The sequence below is a fragment of the Pongo pygmaeus genome, chromosome 23, assembly GCF_028885625.2.
Source record: "Pongo pygmaeus isolate AG05252 chromosome 23, NHGRI_mPonPyg2-v2.0_pri, whole genome shotgun sequence".
Classification (NCBI taxonomy): Eukaryota; Metazoa; Chordata; class Mammalia; order Primates; family Hominidae; genus Pongo; species Pongo pygmaeus.
In genome coordinates this window covers 57,667,081-57,680,940 of record NC_085931.1, presented here as the reverse complement: position 1 = coordinate 57,680,940, position 13,860 = coordinate 57,667,081, and the positions used below count along the sequence as shown (strand labels likewise).

Here is a 13,860-nt window from a genome sequence, read left to right as displayed (position 1 = left end):
TACTGTGCCCAGTCAAAAGTTCATATTTTGAGGTTTTTTTTTTTTTCATTAATGTTTTGTAAAGATAGGGTCTCACCATGTTGCCCAGCCTGGTCTCAAACTCCTGGCCTCAAGTGATCCTCCCATCTTGGCCTCCCAAAGCGCTGGGATTACAGGAGTGAGCCACCACACCTGGCCTTTGAGGCTATCTTAAAATTTGTTTTGTTTTGCATAGAAATGCAATTTTTTGTTTGAGACGGAGTCTCGCCCTGTTGCCCAGGCTGGAGTGCAATGGTGTGATCTCGGCTCACTGCAACCTCCGCCTCCGGGGTTCAAGCAATTCTCCTGCCTCAGCCTCCCGAGTAGCTAGCATTATAGGTGCGTGCCACCATGCCCAGCTAGTTTTTTGTATCTTTAGTAGAGATGGGGTTTCCCCATGTTGTCCAGGCTGGTCTCAAACTCCTGGCCTCGTGATCTGCCCACCACAATTGTTTTTTATGTGTTGGATTATATCCAGAAACCTTGCCTCCCGTCAACCTAAAGTAACATCAGAGAGCTCTCCTAAGAAAGAGTTTATTTGGGAACAGCAAGGGGACTGCAGTCAGGATATCAGTGCTACGCCAGTAGGCATTTTGGGGGGTGTTCGCGATAAAGGCGACACTTTAAAAGGCAAAGAAGTCCATGTAAGCTGCTCTAGAACGAAGTTCACAGGTCACAGCAGCTCCTGGCAGGAGGCAGTACTGTTCACCGCGGGAGTGGCCGTCACTGGGCGGGCGCCCTCGTTGCAGTCCCGAGGGTTCTGGGGTGAGTTCTACTACAGGCAGGCCTGCGAGAGCTTCTTCACGGCCTCTCGACTCAATTTTGTACCAGCAGTTTCCACACTCCTATTATGATAATTTACCTGTGAATTTCGGGGTTTTCTGTCATCATATCATTTACAAATAGTAACAGCTGAATGTCTTCTTTACAATCGTGCATGGTCCAGCTATTTCCCCTAGCTTGCGATGCCAGCTGTGACATCTGGTAGAGAGTTGAGCAGAGAGGATGGCAGGGGCCTGGGCCAGCTCCTGTCTGAGGGAGTGGTCAGCTGCTCATCACTGCCTCTTGGCTCCGGCCCCACACCAGCTGCCCCTCTGTGATCCCAGGTGTCTCCCTTCCAGCTGATGTGGACCCGAGGGCCCCAGGAGGAGGGCAAAGCTGGGCTTCCTGCTTCCAGGGGTTTTGAGGGCAGATTTCTGATTTCAGCAGTGCTGGGTGGCTGCACAGCCCTCTCCCTGGGCGGCTTTCCCAGCTCACACCCACACAGGACGGGGTCTTGGGGTCCTTCCTTGGCTGTGCCCTTAGTCTGTGCCTCTTGTAGTCTCTGGCCAATCCCGTCCTCCAACCGCTGCTGGAGCTCATAAGCCCATAGAATGCTGCCTCCTGGAGTTCTGCAGAGCGAGCAGAATGGACCACAACCCTGGGTTCCCAGCGTCGCTCACTTTGGTCCACGTGAGGCCCTCTCTGACAATTTACTCATTCATCCGTTACATTCATCCACTAAATATTTAAAAACATATAGCAAGTACCTATGAAGAGAACCCCTGGTTCAAGAATAAAATCACTAACAATTTCATTCCCCTCTGGACTCTCCCTGATGCATCCCCACCCTGGGTGACCCCTCTTCTGATTTGCAGCCAGAGTGCCAGCTTCTGCTGGAAGCTCTGCAGCACCCCGTCACCCCCAGAATAAAAGTCCTAGAGGGCACCAGGCCTGCCCCACAGGTTTGTGACCTTTCCTTTGTTGCACAGCCCCTCTGGTACCAGGTACAGCCGAGACATGCGGCTGAGTAATGTAAAATGCATGCATTAAAACATGTAGGATTGCCAAGGAAACCAGCTGTACTGAAACAGTTATCACAATCACCTGTAAATGGTGATAGAGGTATATGTAGGCACCTTTATTGACACTAAATGATGAATATACGCAAAACAGGCAAATTGTCGGTTTAGGCATAGAGCCTGTGGGCCGAGGGTGGGTGGTCTCCCACCAGGTTGGCCTTGTTGAGCACTCAGAAGCCCCTGGGAGGCCCCTCTGCCTCTTCCGTGGCCCAGCTCCAGTGACACCTGCCACGGGCCCGCACTGCCCTGTCTGTGTGGAGGGGTCAGTGTGGGCTGCCAATGGGTTAGGTAGGTCTGAGCCTTGTTCCGAATTAGCAGCAAGCCGGGGGAGGACCTGTTGCAGAGGACAGAGGGGTGGGTGGAAGGTGTCGGTGGGTACCACAGCATGGATGTGTTTCTGGGAAGGATGTGAGGGTGTGTTTGGCAGGTTCCCAGCCCATCACTGCTGTGTCCCAGCACCAAGGACAGGGCCTGCTATGCTTGGCTGGCTGGGTGGGTAAATGGGTGGATGGGTGGATGGGTGGATGGATGGATGGATGGATGGATAGATGGATGGATGGGTGGGTGGGTAGGTGGATGGATAGGTGGGTGGGTGGACGGATGGATGGATGGATGGATGGATGGATGGATGGATGAGTGGATGGATGGATGGATGGATGGATGGATGGATAGGTCGGTGGGTGGGTGGATGGATGGATGGATGGATGAGTGGATGGACGGATGGATGGATAGGTGGGTGGGTGGATGGATGGATGGATGGGTGGGTGGGTGGATGGATGGATGGATGATGGATGGATGGGTAGGTAGGTGTATGGATAGGTGGGTGGGTGGGTGGATGGATGGATGGTTGGGTGGGTGGATGGATGGATGGATGGGTGGATGAATGGGTGGGTGGATGGATTGATGGATGAGTGGGTAGGTGGATGGATGAATGGATGGATGGATGAATGGGTGGGTGGATGGATGAATGGGTGGGTGGGTGGATGAATGGGTGGGTGGGTGGATGGATGGATGGGTGGATGGATGGATGAGTGGATGGATGGATGGATGGATAGGTGGGTGGATGGGTGCATGGATGGATGGATGGATGGATGAATGGGTAGGTGGATGGATAGGTGGGTGGGTGGGTGGATGGATGGATGGATGGATGGATGGATGAGTGGATGGATGAGTGGATGGATGAGTGGATAGATGGATGGATAGGTGGATGGATGGATAGATGGATGGATGAGTGGATGGATGGATGGATGGATGGATGGATGGATGGATGGATGGATGGATGGATGAGTGGATGGATGGATGGATGGATGGATGGATAGGTGGATGGATAGGTGGGTGGGTGGATGGATGGATGGATGGATGATGGATGGATGGGTGGGTAGGTGTATGGATAGGTGGGTGGGTGGGTGGGTGGATGGATGGATGGATGGGTGGATGAATGGGTGGGTGGATGGATTGATGGATGAGTGGGTAGGTGGATGGATGAATGGATGGATGGATGAACGGGTGGGTGGATGGATGAACGGGTGAGTGGGTGGATGAATGGGTGGGTGGGTGGATGGGTGGATGGATGGATGGATGGATGGATGGATGGATGGATGGGTAGGTGGATGGATGAATGGATGGATGGATGAATGGGTGGGTGGGTGGGTGGATGGATAGATGGATGGAAAGACGGATGGATGAATGGGTGGGTGGGTGGATGGACGGATGGATGGATGGACGGATGGATGGATGGATGGATGTGGATGGATGGATGGATCAGTGGCTGGCTGGCTATGTCGATGGAGTATGCACATGTCCTACTTTCCAAAGCTGTGCCCCTTAGGGTGGCGTGGCCCACTAGACCTGGTTTCCGCCTGGCTTCAGCTCCCTCGCTGTGTAACCTGGGGAGGTCTCTGCCTCCTAGGGGGCTCCTGTGGGCTTGAGGCACAGGAGGCTAGGCAGCACCAGGTGCACCTGGCACAGGCCTATGCCCAACTCCAGGGGTTTCAAAAGCCAGGCAGGTCCTTGCACCCTTCTGTGTCCAGTACCAGCATCCAGATGGACCAAGCCCCAACTGTTGCTGGAAACCCCTCTGTCCAGGACCCCCAGGCAGCCAGGACACCACAGTGGAGAGGGGCCAAAGCCTGCATGCCCCCTGACCCCAAGGTGCTGCCTCTGCCTCCACCTCCCCCACTTCGCCCTGTGCCAGCCCTGGGTACCCTCCCTGCAGGCTGCGTCCCTCGCCACCTGGCCTCCTGTCTTCTGGAACTCAGGCCCTGCCTCCTGCTCCCAGCCTCCAATGCCTACGTCCAACAGGACTCTGCTTCTCAGCCCCACCTCACCCCACAGACATCACTCAGGCCGCATCAGTACCCGAACGCCCCGCCGCCAGCAGCCGTGGGGTCCCAGGGAGTGTCGGACTGGCAGGGGCACTGACGGCCTGGGGTTGGTGGCCCAGCTGGCTCAGGCTGCCTACAACGCGTGTGGCCCTGCCAAGGAGGCAGACAGCCCTGAGCCTTAGCACAAAGCATTTTAGGTTTATTTAAATAAAAATTATAATTTATACAATACTTTTTCTTTAAACAAACAAAGTTTTCTTAAAAAAATGTTACAGGAGAATTTTTTTCATCGGTTCTTAATACAGTACAATCCTTTTGTTGAACAAAAGTCACACTGGCAATGATTATTTACAGATCCAAAATAGACTCAGGCTTCAGACATAAAAAATTTAACATTCATCTAGTTCAGTAATTAGTCATAGAAATTAAACATCTGCCCAGATGTACACAATTTGGTAGAAACTACAGCTTCTCTCCACGGGGAGCCCAGAGCCCGTGCCGATTCGCGCTCCGCTCCCGAGGACTTCCAGGGAGGGGCCTGTGCTGGCAGCAGAGCCAATCGGTGGCCCTCCCCCGACCCCTCCGCTCCCCGAATGTGGCCCTCCCTGGGGGGCTGCGGCCACACCTGGCACGTGGTCAGTTTTCATCTCCCTTTTTCCACAAAAGGGACTCGAACTAAACCACCTGACGCTGGTAAAGAAGCCCCATCTGTCCCAGGGACCCCTCCCCGCTGTGTTTGGGGACTGAATCCCAGCACCTAGGAAGAGGCGCTCACTGGCCCCGAGGCCCCGGACCCACCCTTGAGCACTGCCGGGCCCTGGGGAGAGAGATGTGGCCATTGTCTGTGGGCACTGCCTCTGCAGCCACCCCTGGGGGTGGGTCAGTGCCCACCCTGTGTTGCCTCAGGCGCCAAGGTGGGGTTCACTGGGGTATGTCCCCCTCCCCTGGTGCACCAAGAGAGCCGGTCCCCTACAGGAGCCAGACCCACGGCTCAGAGCGGGTTCTGTCCCCATTCGGGAAAGGCCGCCATGTGGTCATCCTGATGCCGACCTCCGCGCAGTCCAGAGCCACGGGGGCTCCGCTCTACCACCTGGGATAGGACGTGCTTAACCTGGTGATTGGCGCAGCTCCCCACAAAACACCCCCGGCACCAGCGTGTGACTCTGCGGCCCCTCGTGAAGGGGGTGAACGCAGCCCATGCCGCCGGATCCCTCACCCACACCAGCAAATGAGGATCAGAGCAAAGGTAAAAATTACATCTGAAAAATGATACAAAAATAAGAAAAACAGCTTGCTCTCTGTAAAAAATATAATCTTCTGTTTCTTCAAAAAACAACAATCTCAACGACACCCAAGGGACTCAGGACAAGCTGAGGGAGCTGCGGGATCCGCCCCAGCAGACGCGCAGGCCCGTGGGGTGGCCACCTCCTTCCAGGAGGCCCAGGCCGCCTTTCCCTCCCTTCAGCCCAGTGCAGGCGGCCCCAGCAAACCAGGCCTGCGGGTGCTCCCTCCACACATGCCACCTTGTTCTGGGGAAGCCCAGGCTTCCCTGGAGCGGGGCAGGGGCTGGGGGGGTCTGTGCCCGGACTGGCACCTGCTAGGCACGCGGGGGAGGGAACACTGTTGCATGTCGGCTGTAGGCAGTGCAGGCCCAAGCCTCTAGGCTCGGCTCATGGTTGCTCCCTAAAGCAAAGGCGGTTGCTCCCTAAAGCACAGGCGCTGCCAGAGCCTCTCGGATGGCCCAAAAGCGGCTGCAGCCTGGGCCACCATTGTCCTGGAACACTCCTGCCCACTCCCTCCCCCAACCAACCCAGGCAACCACAGCCTGGGGGCCATGTGCCAGACATGCCACAGTGCTCGGAGCACCCCCAACAGCCTTTGCGGACGTTCTCCTGGGCCTTCCAAAGAGCAAAGTGTGAGAAATATGTGCTTTTACCTGCACCATCCTGTGCCCTTACTGGGCCCCAACTACAGACCTCCTGGCCAGCGTGTCAGGCCGAGAGCAGCAGGCGGGCCCTCACAGACGTGGTGCTGAGCGCCCTGGAGGCCAGCAAGGAAGGCGCCACCAAAGACAGAGGGCAGGCGAGGGGTGGGCCCTTCTCACCCTCCCTGTTCCCGTGGAGCGAGTGTGGAACACAGGCAGGGTCGCTGCGCCCGGCCCCAGCCTGGCACCAAGGGCAAATGCCACAGGAGGGTCTCACGTAAGAGGAAGGAGGACCGCCAGGCCCGTTTCTTGGTGGTTGGTGAAAGGCCCCCATGTCCCTCCTTGACGACATCTTTCTGTCCCCAGGAGGAAGGGCCCCGCACTCTTCAGCTATGGCTTTGGTGGTGGACGAGCTTCTGGCCTCTGGAGAGTGGGACACAAGGTTGCGAGAACCTCTCGGGGTGGCTGGAGAGGTTTCTCTGTCCAGGCTGGAACGGAGAAGGGCAGGGCCAGGGGTCCTGTGTGTCTTCTCCACGGGCCCCCGAGGGCCTCTGCCCCCTCCCCCAGTCTGCGGGTGGCCCTCAGAGGCACCTGACGTGCCCTGTGCGAGAAGGGCACCCCCGTCCCTGTGAGCCCTGGCCCCTTCTTGGTCGATAAAACGCAGAGGTCAACACAATAGAACCACAGGTCCAGGAGAATTATTGCAAAAGCTCATGAGGATGTCCAATTGTTTCCACTACCAAATTGTAAAAAAAAACAAAAAAAACAAAAAAAACAAAAAAAAAATTCCAGCAACGTCCTGGGCAAGTCAATACTAGCTGTCTCCGCCAGACGCTGCCGCTGAGGTGATCTTGATGTACTGGCTGAGAATGGTCTCGAAGGCCTCATCCCTGTGCACCATGGCACCAAACACGAGCGGCTGGCAGGGAAGAAATGCCACCAGTGAGCATGGCACAGCCAGGCTGGCACCAGGACCAGGACCAAGATGAAGTCCAAGACCAGCCCCAGGCCAGCACGCAGTCACGTGGGTCTGGGTGCAAAAGACAGGTGTCCCCCCACCACCCGGAGCCAGGCTCCAGCCTTCAGCGGAACAGAGCCAAGAGGCAGAGGGGAGCCAGGCTTTAGCCCCGTGCCTCCCTCCTCCCAAGTCACTGAGTCGGGGGACCCCCGTGCCCAACATCCCTGTCTTTCCAGTGACTCGATGGCCCCAGCGAGATTTTCAGCCCAACCTGGACGCAGCCCCAGGCTCTAGCTGGCGTGAGGGAGGGGGCGGCTTTGTGACCCTGCTGCCCAACCTGAAACTCTGGCTGTGTCTGCCCCCCGCTGGTCCCAGGGCTGCTCAGAGCCAGGCCCCTGGGCCCACACCAACCCCTTTGCAGCGCCCCGCCCAGCACCTACTTTCTGGGTGGATGGCGTCGACACGGCAATCCCCATGCCTGAGCCTGGGAGGACAGACAGGACCTTGTACTGAAAGGCAAATCATGGCTGTCACCACAGGTCTCTCCTGGGAACAGGGAGGCACAGCCCTCCGCAGGCCCAGGGCATCCTCCTCCACTGGGCACACAGGCAGCAGGGCCCACGGGCACCTGGGACTTCTGAGCAACAGAAGGTAAGGACCTGTGGGCACCTCCTCACTTTGTGGCCGAGACACCAGACCTGTAAAGGGTCTATCCCACCCCAGCCCAGACCACTGGCCAGCTGGCCTGAGGAAGATCAGAGACAAGCAGGCCTGAGGAGGCTGAAGGTGGGCACTAGGCCCCAGAACTCACCCTCAGGGCCTGGCACCAGGAGGGCCATCTGTCACCACTGCCAATCCCAAGAGGCAGGCCAAAAGGACCCCAGCCCTGAACTCACCCCTTCTGGTCACCTGACTGCACGCTTTTTTCCACAGCCGGGTGGAAGAGATGACCCACAACTGCCATGGGGCTGGGAGTGCCCGCCGTGCCAATGCGGACATGCCCAGGACACTCAGAGCTGGGAGGGAGCTGGGGGCTCTGACCACTCTGGCCGAGTGTGCCTGCCAGTCCCTCACTGAGCCTCCCCTGTCCCAGAGAACAAGTGACCACAGGCACCTGTGGCCACGCCCACCTGCTCATTCCATGTGACGGTAAAATGCTGAGAAAATGCCAAGAGCGGGTGCAACCATCTGAGCTCTGTGTCTGAGGCAGGAGCTCAGGGCCCCTGTGCTTCTCTTTGTGGGGAGGGTCCCAGATACGAGGGGTGGGAAACACAGCAGGCAGACCAGGGCTTGGGCGCCTGACCTCATGGACTCCAACCCAACCCCTCCACTTTGAGACACACGGTCCAGGCAAGTGGACCCCAGGGCAGGGGCGGACCCACGGGGACGTGGGGACTCAAGTCAAGGAAACGGACCATGGCCGGCCAGCGTGGCTACGGTGCCCAGATGCTGACAGAGGCTGGCAGAGGTCTATATGGAAAGCCTCGCCAGCCTCTGTCAGGTGACGAAGAAAACACGGGGGTTGGTGGGGGTGGGTGGGTGCACCAACCTTCTGGATGTCCGTGATGTCCACCAGCTTGATGACTTTGTTCCTCTTTGAGGACCCGGATTTGGAGCTTTCGAAGCACAAGTAACTGGAAGGGGAACAGAGAGAGGTGTCGCCTGGCTCTTGAACCAGAGCACGCTCCCACCAGGTGGGGGTCTCCCGGGGCTGCCTCTCAGCCCCCAGTGGGATGGACAGTGGCGCTCCCTTCCCAGCAGACACAGAACCTGTGAAACACTCACGGCCACTGCTCTGCGTGAGACACTCACGGCCACTGCTCTGAGACACTCACGGACACTGCTCTGAGACACTCACGGCCACTGCTCTGAGACACTCACGGACACTGCTCTGAGACACTCACGGACACTGCTCTGAGACACTCACGGACACTGCTCTGCGTGAGACACTGATGGCCACTGCTCTGAGACACTCATGGCCACTGCTCTGAGACATTCACGGACACTGTTCTGCGTGAGACACTCATGGCCACTGCTCTGAGACACTCACAGACACTGCTCCGAGACACTCATGGCCACTGCTCTGAGACACTCACGGACACTGCTCTGCGTGAGACACTGATGGCCACTGCTCTGAGACACTCACGGCCACTGTTCTGCGTGAGATACTCATGGCCACTGCTCTGAGACACTCACGGACACTGTTCTGCGTGAGACACTCATGGACACTGCTCTGAGACACTCACAGACACTGCTCCGAGACACTCATGGCCACTGCTCTGAGACACTCACGGCCACTGCTCTGTGTGAAACCTAAGACTGCCCATTCCTCTGGGATTCCCAGCGAGTGACACAGGCGTCCTGGAGCCCTAGCTGGGAGTGTCCAGGTCACCTCCTCTGCGAGAAGCAGAGGGGAGGTGGGGCCCTGGCCACTGCTGCAGGTGTGGGGGACGGGGTGGTCGAGGGCCAAGCAAGACCAAGAATAGACCCCATCCCCAGGCCAGCTCTCCCACTCCCACATCTGGGGTTTCGGGGGTTTGGGGTGTAGCAAGGGTAAGTCTTGTTCTTGCAGAGAAGAGTCAAAGCCCTCTTCTGGCTACTGTGTCTCAGACAGCAACAAGGACTCAGGGCCTCGGCAACAGCAGGTCCCCACACAGTCCCCTCCTGGGGAGACTCTGCCCCTCGTCTCCACGAACTGCTCGGGCCCCAGAGAAGACAGCATCCCCGCCGGCCTGAGGGACGGCAGCAGTGCGGCCCAGGCCACGTCCGGCTCGGAGACAACACCTTTTCCCTGGGAGCCCAGACAGCCGGCAAGAGCAGAGCGTGGGAGACGCCACGGCCACCACTCAGGAAAACCCGCACTGGGCCAGCCACGCCATCCCAGGGCCCAGGGAGCCTCCTGCACCCCCTCCCAGCCACGCCATCCCAGGGCCCAGGCAGCCTCCTGCACCCCCTCCCAGCCACGCCATCCCAGGGCCCAGGCAGCCTCCTGCACCCCCTCCCAGCCACGCCATCCCAGGGCCCAGGCAGCCTCCTGCACACCCTCCCCTGCAGCCACACGGGCCCCATGGCTGCACTCACTTCTCCGTGACGTAGAGCACCCCGTTCCTGATGTAGTCCGTGGGCATCTTCCGGTCCCTGTTGATGAGGCAGCAGCGCCAGCCATTCTCGCACACTAATGGGAGAAGGCCTGCCTGTCACGCTTTCCACTGGAAGTACCCAGCCCCTCACCTGACGCTGGGACCTGGGAGCCCTGACTCTCAGATCCTGACATCTGCCCACTGCGCTCACGTCACACCCACAGCGAGAGGAAGGCGCACCGGCAAGAGTGAGGTGGCCCCGGAGGGTGAAAAACAGATGTTGCCTCTTCACCAGGCACCGGCAGGGCTTTTAAAGTAAAAGCACCCAGGCAGAGCAGGGAGCAACAGAAATCACAGTGTGGCCGGGACACCACCTCCACCAAGACCGGCAGGGCCAGGGCTCAGCAGAGGACGAAGCTCAGTTCTCTGCAGCTGCCTCTGCAGCCGCTCCTCACACACCTCGGGCTGCCCGGTTTAGTTTAACAGGAGGTCCCTTTGGGAAAGCTGACCTGTCCCCAGGAAGGGTGACATGTCCCCAGGCTCCTGAGTCACCTCTCCCCTGGTGACTGTTTCTCCAGACACGATGGAACCAGGGGCAGACCCCCTGCCAGCGCCCTGCAGACCCTGCCGCCTCGCCCTGGACTCTCCCCAGGGGGTCACCTGCACGCCTGCTGTCAGGGGAGTGCTGCAGTGTGGACGGCTCTCCCCACGGGCACACCCTCCTCCCCTGTAGCCCGCAGAGTCCTCATGACCCCCGGCTCCTGCACTCCTCCTGGGGTCCTGGGGCAGTGGGATGTGAACGCCATCCTGAGGGCTCCTTTGGCCTGTCACAGGGCGACCCCCTCCTGCACCCACAGCGCCCCCCCACGGGCCTTCAGTCTGTGCCGGCGCTCGGCCTGGCCTCAGACTCACGGCACACATACCTGCCAGCGGACGCTCGTTTTCTGTCAGATTGAAGATCTCATGGAAATTGCCCTTCTTGGTGCTGTGGAAGCGGCCGGCGTCCTCCTCTTTACCCAGGCCGGCCGGTGCGCTGGGCACATAGCTCCGTGACGAGGTCGTCTGCAGCTGCCAACAGCAAACGGTGTCGAGGTCAGGCCCGCTGCCCACACCCACAGCACCCAGATGTGCTGGCCGCACACACACCTCCCCAAAAGCTGGGATCCAAATTTGGGAAGACGTTCCTCAGGCCCCTTCCGGCCCAGCGCGGCTCCTTCTTCCAGGCAGGGCCACCTCACCTCAGTGGGGAGAGCCCAGCAACCCTCCCGACTCATCTGAGCCACCCCGAGGGGAACACCGAGGCCCGCTCATTCCCCACGGTCCTGGCTGGGATGCCATGTTGCACATCTGGAGGGCCTGGGACTGTGAATGAAATATGGCCCAGTGCCAGCCTGTGGCTCCAAGGGGGCCCTTCTCAAGCTGCCTGGTCTCAGCGCCAGAGCCTCACTGTCAGGGATGGCAGGGGCCAGGCACCCCGATGGCGGGGTCACTCCCAGGCCCACTGGCTCTCAGTCGTCATGGCCAGTCCCCAGGTGTTGCCCTGGGCTTGGGAGGGGCTGGATGGGCCTCAGAAACCGCAGTGGTAACAGGGAAAAAAAAACCCTCACATTTTAAGGACTCCATAAAATTGAAGAAACAGCCTCTAAATGAGCTGGAGGTGAACAGAGCACTGTGGGCCTGGGGATGCCTGGCTTCGTGGCCCCCCATTCCCCCACCCCCGCAGCTGGGGGCCGGGCTCACCCTGCGTGAGACGGCGGCGCTGGAGCGCTCCTTGAGCTGCGGGTCGGTGGGGAGGCTCCTCCAGATGATATAGGGCGTGTCGTACTTGGCGCGCAGTCTCGGGCAGCGTTTAAAGATGAAATCAATGAGGAAGAACTTGATACCAGCATAGAGTCCTGAGAGCAGGGGACACAGTCTGTTGAACGTAGAGCCCTGAGGGCAGGGGACACAGCCTGCTCCATCTAGAGCTCTGCAGCTATGCCAGTCTACTCAGGGTGATGGTTCCGGTACCTCCCGCCTCCCAGATTGGCACCCTCCACCCTGAGCCTGGATGTGACAGTCCAGCTGCTCACTCAGTCCTCACCCTGGATACCCCCAGCCTCGCTCCCCTGGGGCCCATTCCAGCTGCACAGTCTCAACCCCAGGCGAGGGCCCCACTGCCAGCGCCCCGCCCACTCCCACTAAGACCCCTCAGCTCTGCTAGGACCCCCCCATCCAATGCCCCTCACTTCTCTCTCCAATTCCGCCTGGCTCGGGACTGTTCTCGACCCACCTGAAACACTTCAGGACTGTGCCTCCTCTGCCCCAATTCCCCACACCTGGCACCGAATCTGAGGTCCCTCCATGGCAATCCCTCCCCAAACTCCCTCCCACCTGCCCTCCTTCAACTGTGTGCCCGGCCACGCCCGGCCCATCCCCGCTGAGAGGGCTCCTATGACCACCTGCTCAGACGGCTCCTAGCCACGCCCTCGCAGGCTCCCCTCCACCAGCTCCGTTTTCTCCCCAGCACTGTCACCTGACACAATCATGGTCAGTCCCCCTACTAAGCACGACCTCAGAAGAGCCGGGCCTGGCTGCGCCCCAGGACCCCACCCGGCAACAGACGCAGGGATGGGCGGCAGGTCCGGCCCCCACACACCTCCTGACGCACCCCTCTGGGCAGCGAAAGCTGTCAGGAGTTCCGGACTCTCCGGGCGCCCCCCTCCAGTGCTGGAGGCTGTCTCACTGCCCCCAGTGCCCAGCCTGCCAGACCAGACCAGACGTGGCAGGCCCTCCCTGCAGGGGCCCCAGAATCAGAGTTCCATGTACTATCTGTGCTATAAAGGGATTGATAAAGCCATGCCTTTGTTTAGTTTTTTTGCCTCTGTAGCACATTTTCACAGAAATTCATCAATCAAGTCAGACTTTTTGACCCCAATTCTCAACTTGTTGATTGGTTTTTTTTTGAGACGGAGTCTTGCTTTGTTGCCCAGGCTGGAGTGCAATGGCTCGATCTCAGCTCACTGCAACCTCCCGGGTTCAAGCAATTCTCCTGCCTCAGCCTCTCGAGTAGCTGGGAGCCTACCACCACACCCGGCTAAATTTTTTATTTTATTTTATTTTATTTTTGAGATAGAGTCTTGCTCTGTTGCCCAGGTGGGAGTGCAGCGGCACGATCTCGGCTCACTGCAACCTCCACCTCCCGGGTTCACGTCATTCTCCTGCCTCAGCCCCCCGAGTAGCTGCGACTACAGGCGCCCGCCACCACACCCGGCTAATTTTTTTAAATTTTAATTTTAGTTTTTTTTTTTGAGACAGAGTCTTGCTCTGTCGCCCAGGCTGGAGTGCAGTGGTGCGATCTCGGCTCACTGCAAGCTCCACACCCAGCTAAATTTTGTATTTTTGGTAGAGATGGGGTTTCACCATGTTGGCTGGGCTGGTCTCGAATTCCTGACCTCAAGTGATTCACCCACCTCGGCCTCCCAAAGTGCTGGGATTCCAGGCGTGAGCCACCGCGCCCGGCCAACTTGTTGATTCTTGAAAGATGCTAGGTATGAGGAGGGGCAGGGCCAGGACCACCCACTTGGCTGACTGAACTGAGCTCCCAGGCCTCCCTCCACGTGGTGGCCGACCCAGGAGGGACAGCTCAGCTCAAGAGAGCCCAAGTCCCAGCTGGGACCATCCTTGCTTAGAGCAGGCATCCTCTGCTCCTCTAAGCTGAGGTCCCTTGTCAGCA

The 13,860-nt window shown here is 58.7% G+C and overlaps 1 protein-coding gene across 4 annotated transcripts in view; it reads right to left on the bottom strand.

The window, feature by feature from the left end:
• Positions 1 to 4,361: 4,361 nt before the first annotated feature.
• GRAMD4 (GRAM domain containing 4) overlaps positions 4,362 to 13,860 on the bottom strand; it is a 101,585-nt gene continuing 92,086 nt past the window's right edge. For 3 of the 4 annotated variants that reach the window (XM_054469850.2, XM_063662927.1, XM_054469852.2), the window contains 6 exons: positions 11,886 to 12,040; positions 11,069 to 11,213; positions 10,147 to 10,240; positions 8,615 to 8,699; positions 7,506 to 7,574; positions 4,362 to 7,026 (listed from right to left, as the gene is read on the bottom strand). In XM_054469850.2, coding sequence (XP_054325825.1) covers positions 6,922 to 7,026; positions 7,506 to 7,574; positions 8,615 to 8,699; positions 10,147 to 10,240; positions 11,069 to 11,213; positions 11,886 to 12,040 — 653 coding nt within the window. In that variant the 3' untranslated portion in view covers positions 4,362 to 6,921. The remainder of the gene's footprint in view (positions 7,027 to 7,505; positions 7,575 to 8,614; positions 8,700 to 10,146; positions 10,241 to 11,068; positions 11,214 to 11,885; positions 12,041 to 13,860) is intronic. The other variant, XM_063662926.1, reaches the window with a different exon arrangement.